The sequence below is a fragment of the Musca domestica genome, unplaced genomic scaffold, assembly GCF_030504385.1.
Source record: "Musca domestica strain aabys unplaced genomic scaffold, Musca_domestica.polishedcontigs.V.1.1 22, whole genome shotgun sequence".
NCBI classification, from domain to species: domain Eukaryota; kingdom Metazoa; phylum Arthropoda; class Insecta; order Diptera; family Muscidae; genus Musca; species Musca domestica.
In genome coordinates, this window is record NW_026712262.1 from 8,636,253 (window position 1) to 8,663,483 (window position 27,231).

General features: G+C 32.9%; 1 protein-coding gene across 1 annotated transcript; it reads right to left on the reverse strand.

The window, feature by feature from the left end:
• Positions 1 to 1,155: 1,155 nt before the first annotated feature.
• Positions 1,156 to 26,340, reverse strand: LOC131802610 (xaa-Pro aminopeptidase 3-like). The gene is made up of 6 exons (XM_059122961.1): positions 26,185 to 26,340; positions 25,844 to 26,118; positions 14,198 to 14,898; positions 8,481 to 8,584; positions 1,628 to 1,758; positions 1,156 to 1,570 (listed from the first exon to the last, which is right to left on the reverse strand). The coding sequence occupies exons 1-6, from the start codon at positions 26,216 to 26,218 to the stop codon at positions 1,271 to 1,273; spliced, it is 1,545 nt and encodes a 514-aa protein (XP_058978944.1). The 5' UTR covers positions 26,219 to 26,340; the 3' UTR covers positions 1,156 to 1,270.
• Between the last annotated feature and the right edge of the window lie 891 nt (positions 26,341 to 27,231).

Below are 27,231 nucleotides of genomic sequence, written 5' to 3' on the forward strand. Positions count from 1 at the left end.
ACGCAGACCAATTCCAATCATGTCAGCCTTTTTTACAAATTACTATATGCCTTATATTACATGTGATGCTATATAATTGTCTATAGGGCCTACTGACAAACTGTTGTCAGTGGCGGGGCTGTAACCTAATGAATTGATTTGAAAAAGTAGGTCATACCACCTATCAACAATTGGCTTTAGAGCAATTATAGTTTGGTTTCGGAGGGAACTAATATATAGGGGACATATCCAATTCTGAATCGATTTCACATATATATATATATATATATATATATATATATATATATATATATATATATATATATATATAATATATATATATATATATATATATATATATATATATATATATATATATATATATATATATATATATATAATATATATATATATATATATATATATATATATATATATATATATATATATATATATATATATATATATATATATATATATATCGGATACAGGTTGGCCTCGCCCGACTTTTGAGCTTTCCTTACTGGTTTTTATTTGAGGATTGTCGCGTATTGGCATGTTTTGTTTTTTTACGATTATATTATTTGTGGAAAACGGCAATATACAACATAAATGAAGTTTTTAACCGCTGTGGGTAATCGTTTTGTGAAGACACGTTATTTAAATGTTTAATTTAAAGAAGATCATTCACCAAGACAGGGTGAGTCGATGGAAATATACATCAATTTATACCTGGGTTTTGTAAACATTTAAGCATCTTCTAAGTTACATATCTTTTATTTGAGATTGTCTCACCTTAACAATATAAATTATGTTCATGTAGATCGCGAATAGCGGAGATGCGACGAATCCTGTCCACAGTAATTCTATGACTTTTTAAAATGATACTTCATAGTATGCATGCAATAAACTACGATTAATATTCTAAAACGTTGGGTTTCACTGTTAAAATTTAAATTTTCACAAGTTCGAATATTTTCCTATATCGGAAATTGATTTTGAATATGGACTTTTTCTATTTTGGCAGTTCCTGAGAAGACATTTCATTGGGTAGTTTTGCTTAAAATTATCTGTTAACTTGTTAACAAAGCTTTGTTAATAACATTACAATTAAACTCTACCAAAAAATACAATTTATATTTACGCATATACTATTTTATTAAAAAATACAATATGTTTTTATATTTTTTTATTTATTTATTTATTTTATTTTTTCAAACTAATTTATTCTATAAACAGTCTGTAGTTGAACAGTCATTTAACAAGAAACAATAAATTATGTATCAAAAACCTACTTTTCAATTTCTTTCTTTTTTTGTAAGTTTTCCAAGTCAAATATTTCTTTGCAACAAACAGATGTCAGAACCTCTACCTTGTTATCGCTATTAATTAAAATATCATCTTCGATTCGAATGCCTACTCCGCGAAATTCTTTAGGAACATCGGTCCTGTGTTTCGATATATAAACTCCAGGTTCAACAGTGCAAACCATTCCAGGCAAAAGTTTTAGAGATCGAGGCATTAGTGGTGTATCGTGCACATCCATTCCCAAGTAATGAGAGACGTGATGTGGGCAAAATTGATATCCAGCCTGTTAAACAAAAATTGTTATTAACAAATTATGTACAAACAATTTCTCCTCTTATACCCTCGTGAGACCGACAACATCAGTTATATGTTTTGGCACCAAACCAATCTCCTGCAAATATTTCCCCAGCCGTAGGCACATTGTGTCAAATAAATGATCCAATGTTTGTCCGCCTTCATTTAAAAGGGTCCCTGAAAAAAAGTAATGGTAATTATAAGAAGGATATATCAAAGTATAGCATAAAGAAATGAGTATTAATAGGTATTATTGACATATGGATATTCATTTATGTTAGAATTAGAATGGTGTAAAATGGCCAAGAGGAGATTTACTGTTAAGATTGAAATATGTAAAAACGCGTTTCTTTCGGTTAGGCCGAACTTTTAATAATCTCAAACATGAGGTAAGGAAAACATTTAAAAATAAAAGAATCGGGATTCGATATTGGGTCAACTTCCATATTTGCCAGTAAAATCAGTTGGTAAAAAGTCTTCAAAATGTCGTAAATTCGATGGTACCGATTTCCTCCGATAGTGGTTGTTAAATATTACGAGTTAGAATTTTTATGTGGCTAACGTCACCAAAATCCCAGATTTTTTTAGGTGCCTACTCCAGCGGTTTCTGCCAAAAAAAGTACCCATTACAGTGTCTACCGAATTTTAAACGATTGAAAAAGAACCCATTACGAACCTTAAGTACCAAAGTTTGAACAACTCCGTGAGAAAATGTAGCTAAAATCAACAGAATATCGAATATCGGGAGGTACTAGGATTATATATAATAATCTGTCATAGGAGGTACATTACAAACTCTAAGTGCCGAAAATAATTCTGTTAAAAAATGTCACCAAAATCAACAAAATACCGAATATCGGAAGGTATAGTTATATGGGTGCTGTACGAAAACGTGGACTAACATAACTCATTTATGACCTTACCCTGCCTACTACACAAAATAAACATATACCCAAAACTTTAGCTGCATATCTCAATTCGTTCGAAAGATAGCGTGATTAATGCAGACAGACGGACATAGCTAGATCCGCTTTGAATTTTAATCTGATCAAGAATATATATATTTTGTACTTTGTTATGATGGAAATGTAGCAAATAAAATCGGATGTACTCTAAATCTCAAAATATGGGCTTAAGAAGATTCCTTATATTTTTGTAGAATGATAAAAAGAATTGACAATGTAAATAACGCGTTTTACTAAAATACGTTCGTTGGAAATGGGGATGTAGCGTTGCATATGTAATGAGCCGAAAGCTATACCTTCATAGGGTCTGCATCGATAAATATTTAAAACCCTTATTATTTTTGTGGATTGTTATTCCTTGTTACAAATTAAAGCGTAGAACAAGAACTGTGTTTTTTCAACACACAGATTTTGTCTGCACATTCATGCGTTTGTCATTCCGTTTGTAACTCATCGAAGTAATCATTTTAGGCCCAACAAAGTATATACATTCCTCATCAGCGAAAAATTCTAAATTGATTTAAACATGTCTGTCCGTCTGTTTTAATCACGCTAGAGTCCAAACGACTAGAGCTAGTGGACTTCGCTCAATGCTACATCAATATGAATGTGTTGTGGGATACTATTAACAAGCAATGTATACATCAAATAAATTATATAAGATACATTAAAGATAGAATTCCTGATATTCTTTTCATCACATTAAAAGTTTCTCTGTGCAGGCATTCACCTTTTTTGAGCGAAAATCGTTGTTAGGATTTAAAAACCGAAATCGTTTTAAGGATTTATAAAACGTTGCTTTATGTCAGTATGGTTCGGTCTTCATTAGAATATAGTTGTGTATTATGGAGCTCATTTTCTACATGTTATTCCATTGTAGAATAATTTGTTTTTGTACATAATACAAGTGTCAGAGTTATATGTCCGAAAATGTAAACAAAATAATTATTTTTCAATTAATTATTTTAATTTCAAAAATATACATTTTTGGAATTTGGATTATTAAATTTAAAATGCAGAAGAATAGTTCCTCAATTATTTAGTTTGAATGCTTTCATATCATTCTCCTAAATGTACAGTTGTTAGCTGTATGTCCTAATCTCTCTATACTTCTAGCAATCGCTAGAAAATCGTGGAAAAAGCAACATCCATTTCAAATTGAAAGCAAACTGCATACACACATAAAGTATTCTACATTTTGCAACTTTAGAAAACACGAAATATACAACTATGTTTCTTAATAAGGTGTCACTCCTTTTTAACCGCGAAAAATATTTTGGTTGCAGTTGGCATTTTGTTAAGTACAACGGCGATTTTTCTATTATTATAAGCCGAAAAATGTTCATGTTGCTCTGTAGTGAAATTTTCAAATTCGCCTTTCATTTACACACAAAAAATTGTTGTATGATTTCAAACTTTAACATTGCAATTGATAGAAAATCGAGATGTTAGGTTTTTATAGAGCATGAGGGAAAAAGTGTATATTCAACATATGGTAGGCGTAGGTAATATGAAGATCTAAAATTCGTGGATATTTGAAATAAGTGAAATCGGGAATCAATTTCATATAGGAGATAAACCGATACATGGAATTTCATCATCTTTTTGTACGGATTTTAACTATGTTATACACTACAGGACTTCAACAGTGAAAGGTGAATGAATCCAAATAATATTGGATTGGTTTGGGGAACAAACATTGACAATTTTTGGGGTGTGATTAAATATTGAGATAATTTTTTTATTTCAAATTGTTCGAATGTATAAAAGTTATCTATACATAAACGACTTCCTGTCTACTATATATTTCATAGGTGAGCAAAGAATATGCCTGGACTCACAGTAGACTTAGCCCCCTGTATCTTCTTTAATTTTTGATCCAAATCTTAAGTAAGCCTGAGGAATAAATATACCCTAAGTACCTTTTAGGTAGCATGTCACTACATCACTGAAAAAGCGAGAAAGCTGATGATTTATCAAAAGAAAAAAAGGTACACCCCACAACCACCACAAAACCAAATTTTAAAGCATCAAAACTAATTTTCCGGATATTTTCTTGTAAAGAACATTTTCGCTGTTGAATATGAAATCAACGTTGCCAACGTAACCAAGACTGCATACTGTGTAAGGAGATAACAACGATTGGACATCTATTATCGCAAATGTCCTTCGTTGGCACGCTGGAGACTACGCATTATGGACGATCACTCCATTTCCAGTCTCTGTGATTTTCAAAAATGTTGTATTGAACGTGCTATAATCAAACCAAGATGCAGCGGCTTCAGCATTACTCACAATCGATGTTGGAAGTTTAGAATATTTGCTTTTGTAATAGAAAAAACAACAATTTTGAAAATTTTAAACTCAATATTTTGATTGGATAAAACCATGGTAGAAATACCAGGTAGCAACATAGGCGAAAATTACAACAAAGCAACTTTTTTAGAAACTTGATATGTCAAAGTTTTAATCAGGGCGAATTTATTTGAAGTATAAAATTTAGGGCAAATTGGTTTGCACCAATCAGAACTCTTCATTCTGAAACATTGAATAAGTTTGTTTTGGTTTATTCATATGTATATATTAGTTGAGATTAGTATATTTTTTAACATATAAACTGAAAATACTACAATAACTGGAAGTGTATACGTATTATACCATCAGTCATATCGCTAGAGAAGGTCTGTTTGAATCCAGATACTTTTGTATAAAAATGTTTTCTTAGGTAATGGTGGAGGGTATTCAAAGCTCGGCCCGGCCGAACTTAATGTTTTTATACCCTCAGCCATATGGCTAAAGAGGGTGTATATCATTTGATACGGTCAAAACGTGCCTAGCCGAAATAACGGTTTTAGACCCTAGGTCTCTTTGAACCAAATCCGTTTCAGGACATTTGGAGTCGATCTAGCGATGTCCGTCCGTCCGTCTATCTGGCTGGCTGGTGCGCACGATAACTCTCGAAGGGAGCATCCGATTCGGTCCTAACTTGGTACATCTTCTCTTCCTTGGGTACATTGAAAAATGTTGCTTGTCGTTCACTATCCTTTCTTTTGCAAACAGCACAGCACCTCATATTCTGTTTTTTTTTTTTTTTATTTGAATTATATCACAAAGTTTGATTTTTATATTTTTGTGTTTATTTTTTCCTCTATGATGTTTGAATTTCTGTTATGTATTTCTACGGCGAATTCGAATTACAACAACTTGTTTGACATATCAAGTTGACTACAGCTGGCCTGAAAGGGTTACCTTGTAATTCTACCATGGATAAAACAATTTGCCCCAAATTTTGTACTTCAAATCAATTCGCCCTGACTACAACTTTGACATGTCAAGTTTCCAAAAAAGTAGCTTTGTTGTAATTTTCGCCTATTTTTCCAGTCAAAGTGAAAGAGCGCACTAAATTACGATTGTGTCTCCGTATATGACTTTTAAAAACTGTTTCTGTCTTAACCATTAAATAACGATGACATTTTGACTCTCGCAATTGTGGTTTTCAAAAACATTTGTAGGATAATAGTACTCGTAATTTCTTTTATCCATATCCTACAGTAATATATATCCAATTTCGAAAAATCGTCTTGACCGAACTTAACGCTTTTTAACTTGTTTACATTATAAAATCGTCAAAATAGAAACCAAATGTTGTTACGGCATCCGACAAAGTCGATGCTACAGGTTCCCCTATTCGTCGGTGTTCCGTTCTGCTTGAACTTTCCTCAATGCGTGGGCGTCCTCTCAATGTAGAGGGTTCCTACGTGTAGTCTTCAAATATACAAAACCTAAATGCATCCGTATCGAGTCAATCTTTTGAAGTCGTTTCTTTCCATGCTGCTCTTTTTCAAGAAGCCACGACGAGCGCTTTTGTTGTAGCAGCTCATACTGCTGTGTCCGTTCTGATTCATCTCAATCGGGTTCTGCTTCTAAGTCCAGCCTCAAGAAGGACACAACCAATACGAATTAAGGCGACTGGCCCATCCGGCTAACTGCTTCAGCTGCGATGGGAGGCTGTTGTGTCCTAGTACGGTATTCACTCTATATCCTTCCATGGCTTCTGAGGCCGCGTCAGAGTGAATACCATTCAGTCCTGCTTGATAGGTCTGTTGATCTAGAGACTCTTTTTTATACATCTCTATCTCTCTCTCGCTCTAGATCATGAAAGTCTTTCCTTACGTGACTGGGCGGAGGTTGCTTATCCACGAGATGATGATTGAGATGGCTCTGGCCAGAGACTTGAGAACTTTGTTCCTACTTCTGATTTTGTCGATTTAGTGGCGGATGTTTTTATATTCCTCGCAATGAAAAAGGCGCTTAGATTGACTAGGTAAGCGTTTATCCGATTGCAAATGTCATCAATGGTCCAGACGCCTCGTGCGTACAATCATCTGCGTACGTTATTATTTCTATTCCGCCTGGAGGGCGTGGAATGTCAGAAAGGGAGATATCACCCACTTTGGGGAACTCCCTGTTTCACTCTACGTATGTTCGACTTCTCCTTTCTGAATTCCACGCACGACTGTCATCCACACATTTAGTGCCACCATAAGTGCTCTGTGGCTAATGATAGTTTGAGGAGTTTGGTGAGATATTGGTTCACCAAGTTCCTTCAACATAATCTCTTCAACCTGTCACTCTCGGGGTGTGCTCTATAAATTGCCTGTTAACATAACACGCGCAATTATCTATCTGCTACATGAACATCAGATTGGTTGGGCAGTTCTCTAAAGCGGCGATTGGTTTATTCTCTGAATTCTTGCCAATTGGCTTTTCCATGGTTGAGGAAAGTACTTCGTTCCGAGTCTATGAAGTCGGGTGGTCAGGGTAAGTGGTCTGAACCTAAAGAAATGAATACGTCATTTATCAGGCCTGGGGCATTTCCCTTTATTCTGGTGGGTGCATCTTAATTCACTGTGGAATCCGTGGAGCTATCAATTTGCTCAGCCAGCACCATGCCCCTCTGATCGTTACCTAGGACGGAATGCCATAATTCGTGATGGGCATTGAATTCTCTTATCGCCAGACGGTTATTGCCTTCCATAAGTGAACTGATATTGGGCATATTTAATGGCTGGATGTACACGTTAGGTACCTCTACCTCGGCGGTTCCGCACTTGACCCCCCACCCATACATTCCATTTACGGGTCACTAGAGTGAAGCTCAGGCAAGCTTAGTCTGTACTGGACAGAGTGGTGCAATAGGAACGCTAATCCTCTGGTGCCATCCTTCCCCAATATGTCGTATTTATCACAATTTTGAAGCCTGTAGGTGGTACTCAACTTCGTTTTCTGCATCGCAGCGACCTTGATATTCTTCCGACTCATGAAGCTTACAATTTCGTTGATCTTACAATGCAACGTAGGTTCAACTGCTGCATGAATTGCTGTTGTGGAGATTGTTGGAGGATTTCGTACTGCGACGCCAATGTAGACGTCGTACGACGTGGACGACGCAGATGATGACTCACTGTGGTCTACATTTACGCAGCAGGAAGCAATGTAGTCCATATCGCTGTACTCCTGTATCCGGTTTTAAGTCGGAACAATTCCGGAAATGCAGCCGCCCCATGCATCTGTTGCATCTTAACGAGACCGACCTTTGGTGGATGTGATTATGACAAACGGAGCAGAACTATGGTCCGGCTCGGACCAAGAGAATACGGAGCAAACATTCCGAGTAGTGTTGCTCCACAGCAGAAAATCGGATGGACACGAACATGTATTTTCTGGGTTGACGGCCCCTGGTCCTTTGTTTCTTTCCCGAATTTACGTTTATATCAAACTACTTTTAGGTCAAATTTAGGACTTAAATGAGATTATAAATCTCATAAAAAGAAGGAAGGATCCTAATTGATGAATCATTTCACATCTTCAAATGTGCACGTTTTACACTGCATCTAAAACATAAACATATAACATTTAACATTTTGCACTTACCAATTAACTCTTTCTGTAGCTGCAAGACAACATCATACAAAATTTTTTGGGACTCTGTGAATTCACCACTTACTGGCCATGTCCTCGTTATATCACTCGTGTACCTGTATGTGTATACAAAACAATTATTGTGCTATCATTATAAAAATACTTTTCTTAAAAACTACGCGGTATACGTGGACTTAGGCAAGTAATATATAGCTATAATATATTATAGCTACCGAAATGTAAGTTACCGCTGAAACCTTCAAAATATCGGAAATCAATAGATACCTTTATAAGAGGGCTATACCTAGATGTTGATCGACATGGCTAATACCGATCATTTTAGACACGCCAAGTTAAAAAAAACATAATTGAATAGTGTGGACGTAATGCATCATGAGGTGGACGTTAAGTCGCGTTGTAAACTAAGTAGGATGCATATACATTACATCGACAAATTGTTCACAATAAAATTGAACTACACCGGAAAGTTGTTGTTATGTATTGATCGTAAAAGAATAATCACGTTGTATCTTGCTGTTAGAAAGACAGATCATGTTCGTGACGTAGTTTCAGGCAAGGTAAATAAGTTCTGGAGCAAATGTAACAAATAATGAAAATCAAATGTTTTTGTTAAAATGTAGTATTTTTATTTTTGCCGTCATCTATATTTATAAATATGTTGTGATATAATATATATAATCTAACATTTTAAGTTAAGTTGCAGATACAGTCCTCAGTCTAGGAATGTCATTCCCTACTTTTTTAAAAAACGTGTGGTTTCATTTCATTTCGGTTTTCAGCGAAATTGACTTGTGTTCTCTCGTTCGAACCATCGTCAAACTTAGATCGAGCTCGGAGATGGGCAATATCGGTCCACTCCCTATGATGCCTCCCCCACAAAATATCAAAATTTTCAAAGAAAATAGTTTTTTGCACAGAAAGAGAAAGGATAATCCGATTTTGCTCCAACTTTGGAAATCCTAATATTTACATCAAGGGTCAAAGTTTTGAATAATTATAACTCTTATAAAATGTGATATAAGTGTACGATTGTCTTCAAATTACACACATCAAAATATACCTCCCCCGCAAAGGGTCCAAAATTTTGAAAATTCATTAAGCTCATAAAACATGAATTTAACATCCGATTCCATTTAAGGCTTGGTACATCTCAATATTTCCATCAACAAAAGATCTTTTATAAAAATGGTAGAGATCGGACCATTTATGTTGCTACCTGCCCCACATAGGGTTCAAGATTTTGAAAAACAAAACGCTCAAAGTAATCGAAAAAAAAGGATCCAACTTTCTTTAAATTTCATACATATAAGCATTTTTGCTAACACAAGATCTGTTTTGAAGAGCCCTATTACTGTGAATCCCTTCGGGTAGCTAACCCACAAATAATCAAAATTTTTAATACTTCTTTACAACTCGCTATATCTAAATATTTTTTCTCAACCAGAAACATGGGATAAATCTGGAATTTATGATTTCGCATAATATTGGATATATAACCGATTTTTTGTAATTTTGTACATGCCAATATTTTTATGTTATCTACTGCATATAGGGTGAACAATTTGAATAATCATAACAGAAGTTAAAATATATTTCCGCTATTTGTGATACTCATTGGTCAAATGGCTTTTAAATTGCAGCATTAAGTAAATAAATAAAAAAGGAAGATTGTTGAACTACTACAATCAAAACATTACGGGAATGTTATCAAAAATCTTTTTCGGCATATTATCACCAAAACTCCCATGTGTTGAAAAATCAATATATAAATTGCTGAAATGCAAAATAATTAGTGGGGGCAAATGCTTTCGTGGGAAATTTGAAATTCGGTACAACGTTTTTTGTTTGAATTTCCTCCTTTAATGTACGTTAGGTATACACATTTTTATACCCTCCACCATACATAGTATGGAGGGTATATTAAGTTCGTCATTCCGTTGGTAACTAATCGAAATAATCATTTTAGACCCAACAATGATCAGTGTAGAATTCTAAGACGATTTAGCCTTGTCCGTCCGTCTGTTGTAATCACGCTACAATCAAAACGAATTCAGATATGAAGCTAAAATTTTGCACAGATCTCTCTTTTGTCTGCAGGCGGGTCAAGTTCGAAGATGGGCTATATCGGTCTACGATATCGTATAGCCCCCATATAACGTTACCCCCCTGCTATTCGTTATTTTGAACTGTCTGAAATTCTACACAAGGAGTTCTTTGTGAGCACTTTACACCCTGAAAGAGAATTTTCTATATAGGTCTACGATATCGTAAAGCCCCCATATAATGGTACCTCCCAATATTCGGTATTTTGATGATTTTAGCCATATTTTCAACGGAATTGTCTGAAATTCTACACAAGGAGTTCTTTTTGAGTACTTTATCCCTTAAAAGATAATTATCACGATATCGTATAGCTCCCATATAAAGGTACCTTCCGATATTCGGTATTTTGATGATTTTAGACACATTTTTCAACGGGATTCTACACAAGAAGTTCTTTGTGAGTACTTTACCCCCTGGAAGAGAATTGCCTATATGGGTCTACAATATTGTATATCCCCTCATGTATCGGCACCTTCCGATATTAGGTATTTTAAAGATTTTAAAAGAATTTTTAATGGATTTTATTTTTTTTTTTTTTTTTTTTTGGCAATTTTCTAATTCGTTCCAAATGGTGGAGGGTATTCAAAGTTTGGCCCGGCCGAACTTACTGTTTTTTTAATTGTTTAGTTTAATTTTGTTACAAAATGTAAAGATTTTTCCTGATAAAAAATTGGAAAAATAATGAGTGCTGCTACATCAACGAATTTTGATGGATCGTATTGAAATAGGTTTATATCGATTCAGATTTTCCCTGTAATCAATTTTTACTATAATTCAGATAATGATACTCATTAGTCTTCATACGAAGTTTCACAAAATCTGTGCAAATCAAATAAGATGAATTCACAGTATATGAAGATTTCGCGGGTTGCACCCATTTACAAGATAATTTTATGGGGATGGATTTGTGCCGAAATTGTTTGTGAATTACCGCATTCGACGTTAAGTCAATTCAATTACGAAATGTTGTTCCCATTCCAATTTACATTTTTGAACAAAATAATTACTTTTGTTTGAAACTTCATAAAATATTTTTTTAAACAATATTTTAAGAAATTGTGTTTGGTATGAATAAATAAATATTAAACGATTATGTACCGCTTCGAACACATTCGAGTCTAAATGCTCCGTAATGTTCTGATTCTAGGACCACTAGTTCACTATATATAACATTTTTGCTCCTTTAGTTGGAAAACTTCAGCCTTTTGCGTGCTAATAAATGAGTTGTGCCATTACACGATAAGACGTGGACATATTATTTTTGATCGAGATGTTATATCCCTTAGAACATTAGATCTTTCTTTAGTTACACACAACCAAAAGCGCAAATACTATCTCTGTAGTTTAAAATGTCTACACTAACATTCAAATAAGGCTTATGTTTTGAATGTGAAATATTAGCCTACTTTTTCGTAAGTAGCGAGTTACGATAATCACCCTGCTACCAAAAAACACTAACACTACATTGTTTTATCTACTAGTATTCTTTTGTATTCATTTGTTCATAAGAAAGTCAAGAAAGCGCATATAAATACATATGCACTTTCTTCACTTTCTTTTCTTTACAAGTTAAAACTATGTTTAAATTCTGGAAAAAACAAAAAGATGAAGATATTTTGTCCTGAGGGCCAATAAGTCGGGGAACGAGCAAAAAAAATCAGTACAATTCATTCTGAAGGAAGAGGATTGAAATTAAAGAACTATGTTGGTAAATGTACTGAAGGAGATCAGTGTGGTTACAAGAGTTGTTTAAAAAGTCCCTGTACTTTGTGGAACACTTGTAGTATCACAGGATTCAAAAGCACTACCGGAAGATTTAAAAATATGCTAAATACAGCCGTAAAAATTGTAAATTTCATCAAAACAAAGCATTTACCAACACGTATGTTTCAGAAGTTGTGTGAAGAAACGGGTGGTGCTTATACATTTCTTCTTCATCATACCGATAACATAGGTTATCCAGAGAAAATGTGCTGAGACGATTTGCGGAAGTACGACATAAAATATCAATCTACTCATCAGAAAAATCCCAATGTATTGAACATCTACATAATGAAGAATTCGTGCTTAAAATAACACATTTCTCCAATATTTTTCGGAATTAAAGGAACTTAACTTGTGTCATAAAAAAGCGACTTTTGTGAAAGAGTTGTTAAAATATCATTGTTTTGAGACACTTTTTGAAACTCTCGAGTAAAATTCGAATTGGATATGTAACACATTTCTGGATCAGCTATCAACTAATGTGTCGAAAAAAGCGAGTGAATAGCTCATTGATTTGTCGGTAGATACATCATTGAAATATAATTTCATTCGCAAACAATGAACGAAATTCTGGCATTCCGTTGGTGGGAAACATCCTTGCTTTTTTGATGAAGCTATCAAAGTCCTCCTCTCCTGTACTGTTTTATATCTATGTGAGTTACTATTCTAATATCTAAATTATTGCTGAAACTATAATGACCAAAAATATAAAAAAACATAATAATGGTTCACATTGAAAAAAAAAAAAAAAAAAAAAAAAAAAAAAAATATATATATATATATATATATATATATATATATATATATATATACATATATATATACATATATATATACAAATTAACAATGTTTCCAGTCTATAATCCACCTAGTTAAGTCACGACATAAATATATATATACGAACACGATTTTCGTTCTGTGTTCAATTCAAATCACTCTTAGAACTAAAATGAGGTATTATGAATGACAGCGTTACCTAAAATTCGACGTCCCCCATCCAACTTTACCGACTTACGACGAAGGTAGGAATTTCAAAGTTGTACAATTGTTTTGTGTGTGGTAAATTTTGTATTTGGGAAATACAGACGTACAATACATTTAATCATAGTGGGGAAATGAAATATTTGTTTACGCTACGTCGAATTTTAAACAATGCAATGAAAAGTAAATTATTCAATAGTGTATTAAGTTAATTTTTGTGTCTCATCTGAAACAAGCTTCTTATCCACGACTTTGAATTTCTTCAGAAACCGGGAAACAAAAGTCATAAATTTGGGAATCGACAAAAATAATTGTGACATCACATTTATGAAAAATTAATAAAATTAGTAATACAATAAATCTGCAAATAAGGATGCAATCAATCTTTGTAAAAAATATTATTATCTTCGGCTCATATTAGTGCGTATTTCATGTATTATCGTTCGAATTCCCATAAAAACAAGAAACAAAAAGGAGAAAAATGGAATTATGGTGCTATTAATTACGAATCGTGTCGTGGGGACGCATTGATTGGTCTATGTTATTTTAAGATCGAAAAACGTAATTCAAATACAAATGTGAATTTTAAAATGAATAAGAAAATGTATCAAGCTTATTTAATTTTTTTTCCTTTGAATAACATGGAATAACACATCTCTTGTAAAGATAATTATTTACGAAGTTTCTTTACCTTGGTGTTAATATGTATACTATCGTGCCCCATCAACGGCTTTTTCCCAGAAACTACAACCTACTTACTGCTTTTACAATTTTTGCCTTTTAGTAAGAAGACTGTTCCCGTTCAAAACAAACGTTATGTATCCTCCCCATGTAATAGTATGACACAAAGACATGCTTACCCTGCATATTCACAACCGGCGTCCATCAACAACAAGTCATTCGACTTCAATAGTTGGGTGTTATTTATATAATGTATTGTTGTTGCGTTGTTCCCACTAGCAACAACGGGTGGATAGGCCAAATAATTAGCATTTCGCATTCTACATTTGAAGTCAATCATTGCGAAAATATGGTGTTCTGAATGACCCGGCCGAGATTCACTCATTACTTCATTAATTGAATGAGATGCTATTTCACATGTTCTTCTCATTAAATGCTGTTCTGAGGGAGACTTAAAAAGTCTCATTCCTTGTATTATAGCAGAAGGCGACTCTACGAATAAGGAACTTGAGCTTTTTTTAGTAATCTCTCCAATGTTTTGTAATTCACATGACTTTGCATCGAACCAAATTAGAGGCTTTTTAAATTCTATGTGCCTTTTCAGCTCATTTTCATATGAGTCAACGGGGTATGCCTCATCCAACCCAAATAATTCAACAGCCATATCCACTCCAGTTCTTGGTCCCTCCCACAGCTCTACATGTTTGTCTTTCGGCCTCATAAACATCAAAGATTTTGTATTTCCTGTTTCGTCGATGTACATCGCAAGAATCGTATCCGGCTCTAAACATCCTGACAGATAGTAAAAATCACTGTTTTGTCTAAAAATGTACGGTATCTTATCACTCATATATTTCTTAGTAGATGAAGGAATAATAATCTGCAAAGAAATAAGTAAGTCTTAGTTTTACAAACAGGACGTTTTAAAATATTTTAAGCATGTTCTGTGCATAAGATATGGGTGAACTCGAAATATAATATGAATGTGATTCAACTGGTTATTCCGTTGACAAAACCTAAAATATTCGTCTGAGACAACAAGTATGGTTTTGAACAATGGTTTCTTACTTTTTAGATTATGAGACATGCCTCATAATGAAAATTGTTAGATATAATTATGGACGATAAACTGGTCAACAAATTGTGTTATAAAACGATCCATTAATTCCTTGAAATATGAATATCAATAATGCAGCGCAATAATTTACACATAATTTAATATTTAGAATTAAAGACCAATAAAAATAAACTCTCGAAAACTAGGGTTCACAAGGCGGCACCTATTGAAATTACTCTTCAATTTTTAATTCATCGTAACATGGGTAAAGATTGGCCATAAACAGTTTTTCGTAGTTATTTAATAGAATTGCTCTCACTGTTTATGTTCTAATTGATTTAGAAAGCCGCGCTGCTAATTTTAGAATGGCAATAAATATACATTTGTAAACATTTTAACATTTCTTTTTAATCTGGCACTACAAAAATATGCAACAAAACCTTGAAGATATATTCTGAGTTTTATCTTCGTCTATAATTTATTACTTGGTTATGGTACAACGCTGATTTTACAACTGTTATGGAACAGAAAAAAATACTAAAAACACACAAAAAAACGTGTATTTCGTTCAGCTAATTTATTGGAACCTAAATAAATTATTGAAATGTTTCGGTTTGTGGTATAAGATAATTTATTTTTTTTTTTTTTGTTCTGTGGGTTATTGTTGTAGTGTTTTGGGGCTCACGATGAATGATAAGTGAATGAAATTTTGAGCAATAAAGTTTCCTTGGTAGTGTATATTTTCTGCAATTTGAAGGTTCCCAGCGGATTTTTTTGCACATACATCTTCTAACTGAGACCACTGACAATGTAGGTGCGACTCATCCAAAGCCTGTATACAATTATGCAATATACAAGCGAATGTTGGATGAGATCGAAATCTACCAACATCCGATTGAGATGAAAGTGTGATGGACACATTTTATTATATTTTGTTTTATTCTTTAATTCTAATATGGATTTTGTTTCACAATATAATAGCAATAAGACTCATCTAAATCGGATGCTAGTTGTATGCTATTAACCACTATTATTTAATTTTTTTCCTATTGACAAAATAGCATACATTTGGAAGGGTATTAAATTGTAATGGCCTGCGGACAGCTGGCTCTCGTCATTTTTCGTGTTTCTGTCCCTAGGTTTCTTGTGTTTCCGACCGTATTACCTCTAATATTCAGTTTCCGGCCAGCCTGAAATGCCTTCTGCGACCATTTCCGAGGGTCCAACAAAAAAAATTGGATTTCAAGCATACTATTCAGAAATGTAAGGTGGATAAAATCTAAATTATCTCGTCTATACACTGATAGTTTTGCCTTTGATTACAACATTTTATCACTTTTCGAAACATGGTGAAAGCCATCTATATTTGATACTGAAATGTTATGTCCAATATATCAAATACATCGCAAAGATCGTATAAATAAACAAGGTTGGGGAGTTTTTATTGCTGTTGATGCAACATATCGCTCCAATAGATTTTGAGCTAAAAGATTTTAATGATATAGAATTTATTAGCATAATTGTCGATTTAGGAAAATGTAAACTATTTGTCTCATGCTAATATATATCATCCATAGTCAGAAGTTGCCTTATATTATCGCCATATTTCAGCAATATCATCTATAGTTCAGAAAATGAATGTTATTGATTATATTTTGGTCATTGGTGATTTTAACTTGCCATCCATTAAATGTCTCTTCCCAGACTAAGAATTGTTGGCTCTTTTAACCCCATCTGGGAATTCTAAACCATTTCTCACTTGATGTTACGAATCGCTTTAGCGCCTTGGACCTTCATAAAATAAATAGTATAGAAAAAAAATAATACTGACAAATTCTGAATTTAGCATTTGGTATCTCAACACTTCGAAAAGCTCAACGCAACAAGAGAAAGAAATTTTGATTACAAACGAACTAATTTTCATTGCCTAAATTCACTAATTTATTTTTTAGATATAAAATTTTATGTTGTAGCAATAATATTAATGAACTTGAATTCACAGTATGAATGTTTTCCTAAAATCGAAATAGCCTCATCCTCTGAGTATTGATACATTTTAAACTTAAAAAAAACAAAGTGTATGAGGCCGTACCAAAACGGCCGTATATATATATATATATATATATATATATATACATATATATATATATATATATATATATATATATATATATATATATATATATATATATATATATATATATATATATATATATACTGACAAGTAATAAAAAGTATAATTACTTCAGGAATTTCTGGACTTTGGACTACATTGGATTAAATATTAATTTTTTCACTGCATTAGGATAATCTTATACCTTGAGTAATTAGCATAGTCTATGCCAGACCCAGATTTCTTATATTTTCGAAAAAGTTTTTGAAGTTTCGAAAGCGTGGAATATCAAAAATGTATATAGCCTATGTTACTTTCAGGCGATGTTGTAGTACACTGGGAAAATCTGTTCAGCTTTTTTCGAGTCCATAAATTACAAACAAACATGCAAAAAATTTCCTCTTTTATAGATATACAGGGTTGTCCATATTCGACGGACCTTTGGGCCCATTCCAATCGACGAGGCTTGTCCGCAGGCAACATTCTTTGCGTCAATTGAATTTTGTACGGGAACAAATGCAAATCAATGCGACTTTTATATGGCCTCTCGAAACCAGTCGAAAATTGTTCGTATAACCGCTGAAGGGTGTTCTATATATATATATATATATATATATATATATATATATATATATATATATATATATATATATATATATATATATATATATATATATATATATATATATATATATATATATATATATATATATATATATATATATATATATATATATATATATATATATATATATATATCTATAAAGAACACCCTTCAGCGGTTATACGAACAATTTTCGACTGGTTTTGAGAGGCCATATAAAAGTCGCATTGATTTGCATTTGTTCCCGTACAAAATTCAATTGACGCAAAGAATGTTGCCTGCGGACAAGCCTCGTCGATTGGAATGGGCCCAAAGGTCCGGCGAATATGGACAACCCTGTATATCTATAAAAGAGGAAATTTTTTGCATGTTTGTTTGTAATTTATGGACTCGAAAAAAGCTGAACAGATTTTCCCAGTGTACTACAACATCGCCTGAAAGTAACATAGGCTATATACATTTTTGATATTCCACGCTTTCGAAACTTCAAAAACTTTTTCGAAAATATAAGAAATCTGGGTCTGGCATAGACTATGCTAATTACTCAAGGTATAAGATTATCCTAATGCAGTGAAAAAAAATTAATATTTAATCCAATGTAGTCCAAAGTCCAGAAATTCCTGAAGTAATTATACTTTTTATTACTTGTCAGTCCCTATAACAAAATAATTGTATATTATTCATATAAAATTTAATAATTTCCCTTCTGATTCGAAACCGTTGTTGGTGCCTCTACATAAATCGAGCACTTTATGAGACGTTTTCAATTATTGCAAAGTGATGTGCCATTCAAAAGTTATTTGAAAAATTAATTACAGTAGCCTTTTTAATTTGGTGTCTTCACAATGCCACAGAGTTGAATTTAAAAAATGTAAGGATATATTTTTTTAGATCTAACTCTATATTAAATCATTAAAGTGTAAGTGATTATGTTATCAACAGCAGATTCCTTCACTGATCTGGGGCTTTTGATGGACCCCAATTTAAATTTTAATAATCATATTATTTCTATGGCAAATAAAGCATCCGGTGTTTTAGGATTTTTAAACAGTTCCTCTGTGTGGGATCCTCCATATACTCTCTATTCCGATAAAATCGAATCCGTACAGAATCCGAAATGACACAGTAACATCTGATTTTCTTATTTCATCTATTAGAAAAAGTGTCCCCTTTAGAACTAGTAGATATCATCAGTTTTTAAATACTAACTTACATCGCTCTATCTAACTATGCGATGGGTGACCCCGTCAGTAACATGAGTGTTTATTTGAATTATTTATATTCTAACGTAGATTTTGGTATGAATATTGATACAATAAAATCTATATATTTTGTTTTTAAATTATTAACAGAGTTTATTTAGATAATTGTGTTTTTAACCGGCTGATGAAGTTATTTTCTGTAGCTGGAATTAACGCTTACTGATAATCCATCATGGTGAGGTTCATGATGTGTACGCGATCCTTCCGTATGGGGATGGTCAGCAGGGGAGGAAAATTATGGAAATGAGTTAGGAACGTTCGAAAAATGTCTATAAATTACCTGCCTGGTCGGTGTACGTTAGTCATAGTCTCCATATATCGGTCTCTGCAAATTTTAGATAATTTGATAATTTGAGAAAGATTATAAAATAAATTTAGTATTGTAACATTTCAGGTTCTTCGATGACATAAATTTACTGTTTGTTATGGCCCTCATATAGTCATCTCATCTCTTTAAAGGCACTGCGGTATAGTCACACATATAATATCCATTTCGTATTATATATATATATATATATATATATATATATATATATATATATATATATATATATATATATATATATATATATATATATATATATATAGCTCTGATTTCGGTTGCTATTTTGATTTTAGCTGAATGAGCAGCAAAAATCATATTTTGATGGTTGTGAGTTGTCAAGGTCCCAAGTAATAAAACACGTGCATTTTTTTGTAATCACACTATCTTTCGAACGAATCAAAGTAGATACTTGTTAAATTGAATAATATCTCATTAAACTGAAATAAATTTTATTTTCGAATTGTCTATGTATGCAAATACCAAATGTATAAAAAAGCTTCTTTTATCGCAATTCATATTAACATGAACTTTTTATAAGCAACGCTGCACTCAAAAATGAATATTTGTTTTTGTTGGCTGAAACCCTTGCAAAGCAGTAGCTGCTATTTTGTTGCTGGACTACTATGATGTTAGGACTGATTTATATTCTGTTGCAGCTGCTCACTCCTATTTTGTGTTAGCTGACGATTTCAAATAGCATTAGCTCCAGCGAATAAAGACAAACGAAACAATTAACGTACCCCTCTTACGAAGACGAATTTTTCAATCGTTGTGTACTCCAAACAAAACCACAAACATTTCAATTCCAGAAGTACACAAACAATACGAGATTGCCTTAATGTACTTCGGCTGTGAGTTGCCGAGCTGTATCGTTTGCGAACGAATCGCCGGGAAACTTTTGCAAACGTTTGTTGTGCGAAATGATGACTGGTGCATTAAGTTATGATTCTTAATATTGTTTTTTGTACTTATTTACATTTTATGATGGTCAAAGAAATTAATACAGAGGAATAATTTAAACTTTTAATTAGTTTGTACATTATTTGTATTGAGTCAATATACAGGGAAACGTTTGCAAACGTTTACAATGAGTATTGTACTATTTCATTTCCAATGTTGAGTCATCCAGCAGAGTACATTTCAGTTCTGTTTTGGTTTCCACTAATCTACACAAACAGCACAGAGTGAGGAACATGTCCCGTTATCTTAATATCGGCTTTGTTTCGCTTCATACTTCAAGAAAATAAAGAACAAAACAATTGCAAACGTTTCCAATAGATTATTTTCGTTCGCTAATTAGCTCCCTTGGTAATGTTTTGTAATGTGTTGCTATTTGCTGGCGTAACTCACTGATGGGCCCCATATTTTGAAGACATTTTAGCAGCAAGGCTTTGTGTATTTCTTTATGTTGATACATTAGTAAATAAGTAAGGCCCGCCCGCAAATCCATACTCAGGAAACACAGCCAAAAAAGACTTTGTGACACAAAGATAGACTAGACTATTGCTTCTTTAAACGAGTAATTATTATTGTTGTTGTAGCAGTAGTACATGTAAGTGTTTGCGTTCTGTTCAAAATTCGGATACTTTAACGGGCTGTAGACAGAGATCTTTTAGTAGCATTAATTTGTAAATGCGTTTTTTTATTTTATTTATTATTATTATTTTTTATTTTATTTTTTTTTTTTTGTAAAACAGATTCCTGTGAACAACTACAAAAGGCAATGGAAATAATAACGGAATAAAATATAAACAAAAAATAATATTTCTGTTTAAATGACATAGCAAACCATAGGGAAACAAACAAGTAAGAATTAGATAAATCGTTGACAAACTGTAGAAAGGGAACCAAGGTGACATCCTTGCGGATTTAGCATTTGTTAATATCACACAGTATTTCGAAATTTTAAGTATCCCTGCTATCTCAACACCGGCTCTCAAATGGTGGATATTTGCAGAAAGCATATTTGCGGATCTCAAATATTGAATATGTTCATTGATTTTAAACCAAAAAATATATTTTTTGAAAGGGATCGTCCATCAATAAAAGTCCAAGTTTTTAAGAAAAAAGTTCAGTCGGAGTTTCGACAGAAATATATCCTTACAATTTTTATGTTTACCTTATTAAACAAGAAAGAACATATCATAAAGATTAAATAATTCCAACTAAAATCTAGTATTAATACTTTGAAGAGAACAGAGAATAAATGAACTATATATTTAAATATTGATTGATAATATTGATCTGATGAAGATATTATGGAAAAATAGACTATTGTCGGGGTGATTCATTTACCCATTGAGGGATAGAGAAAAAATCAAAGAATTGACAAGGAGGTATTGGTCAAGGTCAAGGAAGGTATTGGCCTTTGTTTCTACTCGTTTACAAACCATACAAAACCTCATATTCGGTTTGTTTTTTAACTTTTTCCAAAATTTTCAATTTTAATAATTGTTTAGTTTTTTTTTTTTCATTTTATGTATCTGTAAAGCGAATTAATATTACAACAATTTGTTTGACATATCAATTTGCCTACAGATGGCCTGGACATGGGCTACCTTGTAATTCTTCCATGATACAATACAATATATTCATGAATAAATATATTGACAATGAATAATTTTGAAAAAAATTAAACATATGATTGCATGGCTTTACCTTTTTAATTCTAAAATGGTATGGACATAGATACAATAAAATCTAATATAATTTTGTTTTTAAATGATCAACGTATTTTATTAACGTTATTGTATTTGTAACCGGCTGATGAAGTTATTTTCTATAGCTGTCTGAGCAGTACTCGGGAATTTTGTTAATCATGCCATGGACTTTTAATCGATACATCTTTTCATTGTAGTCAGTCTGTGACGACTTATAGAAATATGAATATTAATTTGGGAAGTTGTCCTTGAATAGGTTGTAGCAAAAATTCTGCGATACATTCAGCAATATCAACGTGTATAACAAATTCTTCAATGTTAAATTTAAATATTGAGGACTTTAAAGAGACCTTGGAATCATGGAAGGATTTAGGGTTGTATTTTAATCTTTTTTTGGTAACAATTGAACAACCTACGATACTCTATGGTATATTTATAATTTATATGTAGGTTCATGCCACAACCAGGAAGGTAGATTTACTTCGTTTAATTGTTAAAAGAAAGTCTGTTGATGGCTTTTTAAGGCAGCCCTTGGAAATCTGTCAACGCAGGTGAAAGAGATTGAACTTCTGAATAATATATCCTGTTACTTATTACTTAAGTCTTTGAAATCGTCATATCTATACATAGATATTCTTCATCTTCTATAATTCCAAATTCGCCATTCATCTTGTTCATCTTCGATCAGACTGAATAAAAACACTCGTTAAGTTTTGTCGGTATTCTCTCTGTATTCGCTCTGTCCGAAACCTAGGTATTCCCTGCCTTACCCCCTGGTAAACATTACCATCGTTCTCCACTCATAAACAAACGTTGTTTTTATAAAAACAACAATAATGGGATTTCGCCTGACGATTTTGCAACAACAAAATACTATGGTATCCCAAACAAGCAAGCCGAACTCTGTTCTATTAATAGACACAGGCACGGTCGACGAAGGGGTTTTTGTTGTAACAGACAAAACAAACTTACATGGTTATGTTACTTCGTTCAGGTTGAACGAAAGCATAACAAAGTGGAGAAAGATGTAAATGTTTATAAGTGCGGTTGTAAGATTTAGAAGATTTTCCAAAAGAATTTTAGTTTTATGTAATTCTTTTGTTCCTCTTCTATTGAGCTTACGATCTCGTCACTTGGGTAAAAAATGTTTTTTGTCATAGAAGTTATTTTTTTAAATAACTTCTGGGGAGAATATCCCAGACAAGAAACAAGGGAACTGATGAGGATTGGTGGCTCTTTCCGAAACCTAGGTATTCCCTGCCTTACCCCCTGGTAAACATTACCATCGTTCTCCACTCATAAACAAACGTTGTTTTTATAAAAACAACAATAATGGGATTTCGCCTGACGATTTTGCAACAACAAAATACTATGGTATCCCAAACAAGCAAGCCAAACTCTGTTCTATTAATAGACACAGGCACGGTCGACGAAGGGGTTTTTGTTGTAACAGACAAAACAAACTTACATGGTTATGTTACTTCGTTCAGGTTGAACGAAAGCATAACAAAGTGGAGAAAGATGTAAATGTTTATAAGTGCGGTTGTAAGATTTAGAAGATTTTCCAAAAGAATTTTAGTTTTATGTAATTCTTTTGTTCCTCTTCTATTGAGCTTACGATCTCGTCACTTGGGTAAAAAATGTTTTTTGTCATAGAAGTTATTTTTTTAAATAACTTCTGGGGAGAATATCCCAGACAAGAAACAAGGGAACTGATGAGGATTGGTGGCTCTTTCCGAAACCTAGGTATTCCCTGCCTTACCCCCTGGTAAACATTACCATCGTTCTCCACTCATAAACAAACGTTGTTTTTATAAAAACAACAATAATGGGATTTCGCCTGACGATTTTGCAACAACAAAATACTATGGTATCCCAAACAAGCAAGCCAAACTCTGTTCTATTAATAGACACAGGCACGGTCGACGAAGGGGTTTTTGTTGTAACAGACAAAACAAACTTACATGGTTATGTTACTTCGTTCAGGTTGAACGAAAGCATAACAAAGTGGAGAAAGATGTAAATGTTTATAAGTGCGGTTGTAAGATTTAGAAGATTTTCCAAAAGAATTTTAGTTTTATGTAATTCTTTTGTTCCTCTTCTATTGAGCTTACGATCTCGTCACTTGGGTAAAAAATGTTTTTTGTCATAGAAGTTATTTTTTTAAATAACTTCTGGGGAGAATATCCCAGACAAGAAACAAGGGAACTGATGAGGATTGGTGGCTCTTTCCGAAACCTAGGTATTCCCTGCCTTACCCCCTGGTAAACATTACCATCGTTCTCCACTCATAAACAAACGTTGTTTTTATAAAAACAACAATAATGGGATTTCGCCTGACGATTTTGCAACAACAAAATACTATGGTATCCCAAACAAGCAAGCCAAACTCTGTTCTATTAATAGACACAGGCACGGTCGACGAAGGGGTTTTTGTTGTAACAGACAAAACAAACTTACATGGTTATGTTACTTCGTTCAGGTTGAACGAAAGCATAACAAAGTGGAGAAAGATGTAAATGTTTATAAGTGCGGTTGTAAGATTTAGAAGATTTTCCAAAAGAATTTTAGTTTTATGTAATTCTTTTGTTCCTCTTCTATTGAGCTTACGATCTCGTCACTTGGGTAAAAAATGTTTTTTGTCATAGAAGTTATTTTTTTAAATAACTTCTGGGGAGAATATCCCAGACAAGAAACAAGGGAACTGATGAGGATTGGTGGCTCTTTCCGAAACCTAGGTATTCCCTGCCTTACCCCCTGGTAAACATTACCATCGTTCTCCACTCATAAACAAACGTTGTTTTTATAAAAACAACAATAATGGGATTTCGCCTGACGATTTTGCAACAACAAAATACTATGGTATCCCAAACAAGCAAGCCAAACTCTGTTCGGTATTCTATAATTTCACTTACTTCAAATTATTTTTCGCTGTGACCAATGGGAAATTGTTTCAGTATTACCCTTGCATGGGGGATTCACCTAATTATCAATTGTTATTTTTCAAATCTTCGTCTATTTACTTGTCAATTTTTTTATTTAAGATGTTTAAAATTAGGAATATTATAAAAAGCCTGTATTCATGACTTTGGATACGTGCATGGACCTTTGCGCTCAGTATTTGTATGTGTGGAAAAAATAAACAAAAATGAAATAAAAATAATCTGCAATTTCTAATTCCTAAAACCATTAAATATAAGTTGGTCTAAAGACTGTGCATCTGCTTTTATCCGCAAAGAGACGTGATGGTCCAAAATTTGAAAAAAAAAATGAAGTGTTAAAGAACAGAAAATACTACTTATGATAGGCAGAATGAAGTGACAGTGTTCCGTTAGTATTCCTGTGGATTCCTCAGGATACTTGTCTGTGGTTGGATTTGTTGAGTGAGTAAGTTCAAGGAAATATCTATTCAAAACAATAACAATTTTAGCTATACCCTAAAATCAAAATAGGGCGGCGTCGATATGGTTTAATATATGCAGTTTAAGGATGAAGAAGTACAAGATCGTTCCACAGTTGATCGTTGAGTTGGTCTTCGAGCGGCGTAGTTGTCATGAAAGGCAACTAACTAACCTGGGATAAATCTAGAGAAAACTCAGCTACGTGATTTAAGTCTTCTCAAAGAAAATTTTTAACGTACGATACTTATTAGTGGATTTCCAGATTTTCGACTGTAAGGTATAATAAACGCAGACTACGCACTACGTCACCCTAAATATTTATATCACATTAATTGGGATAATTAGACCTATCGATGTTAACTAACCTTGGATTAGTATTTCCTACACCTGAAGGAATACATACCAAATGGTTACGGTTGCCACATTTTTCCTTCAAATAATCAGCAGCATATTTTTGAACCCCATTAAGAAGACGTGCTCTTCGCTGTTGAAATTCCTCCACTTTTAAGCCTGGAACTAATTCATCTTTATTTACTATATGAGGGTGAGTTGAATGAACAGGTTGACCAAAGGCCTGATTATTTAGGGCATCCGAGATATTCTTTTCAGCATTTGTAACATTGTTGTATGAAGAAAATTTTGAAATAATCTTCTGTTTGTTTGATATCTGAAAGATATCTTTGGTAACAAAGAACATTTTGATTAAAAGGCCATTTAAATATCCTATTGTAAAATTTTACCTACCAAATTTACGCTGGATTCTCAATAGCGTGAACATTTTTGAGATTACAAATCTACTGCCAGAAACCAGTGCGGTTAAGCAAGAATGAAATAACGAGCGATAAAAAATAAAATCAAAACAAAACTACACACCAGGGTTATACAAATCGAAAATGGACTTAAAGTGACAATACCTTGATTCAATAATACAGGTAACCGCATTAGCCACAGCCGTGAATACGATGAACTATCAGAACATATTTAGAATCATGGTACAATGAATTCAAGGTAGGGCAGAACTACCATATGATTTAAATTTTTTATTTTTCTGGCCTAATATGTCAACTTCATTTGCTTATGTGTGTGTCTTCTTTTCAACAATAAAAAATTGTTCAGAAAATATTCAAATTCGGGTGTTTTCAAAATGCTTATTGCAACGAATGCATCGACAGAATCTACAGTTTTTGTCGCGAAATAAACCATAAGAGATATATAGAACATAATATTGAAAAGAAATTTTGACCATTCATTCAGTTTTAACGGTTTTAAATTATTTATTCAAAATCAATGCAACAAGTTGTTTGCTTTTTTATTGTTTTGATAGTAATTCTGACATTACAAGCCAAACAGGTAGACCTCTATACTTGCAATTTTTTCAAAGTTGACCTACCTTATCTTCATTGTACCATGTTTAGAATCATGCCACAATTACAGAAGATTGAACAAAACTACTCTCTAAATATAATTTTTTCTTTTGGTGCCCTTATTCTGCCAAAACATGCACACATTATGTGTATGTGTGTGTATTGTTTTGAATAAAAAATACAATAATTTGAAATTATTTCAAATTCGGTTACAAAATAAATTCACATTTTCGATGTTAATGTGCAATACATTGTACAATATTGGGATAAAACTGTTACGTCATATTATTCTAGATTCAATCTTGTGGAATAACCCCAAAATTCCATTCTTGTTTCGAAGGTTTTCCCAATATAAGAATTTTGTTAGAAAATGAAAAATAAACAAAACTTACTGTTGCATATTTACGATTTACGAAGTCGATTCGAC

Coding starts and splice junctions, on each gene's coding strand:
- LOC131802610 (XM_059122961.1), bottom strand. CDS start 26,218: ATGTTCACGCTATTGAGAATCCAGCGTAAATTTG. Junction 26,119..26,184: donor GAGAATCCAGCGTAAATTTG/GTAGGTAAAATT, acceptor TTGTTACCAAAG/ATATCTTTCAGATATCAAAC. Junction 1,571..1,627: donor ATGTTGTCGGTCTCACGAGG/GTATAAGAGGAG, acceptor TTTGTTTAACAG/GCTGGATATCAATTTTGCCC.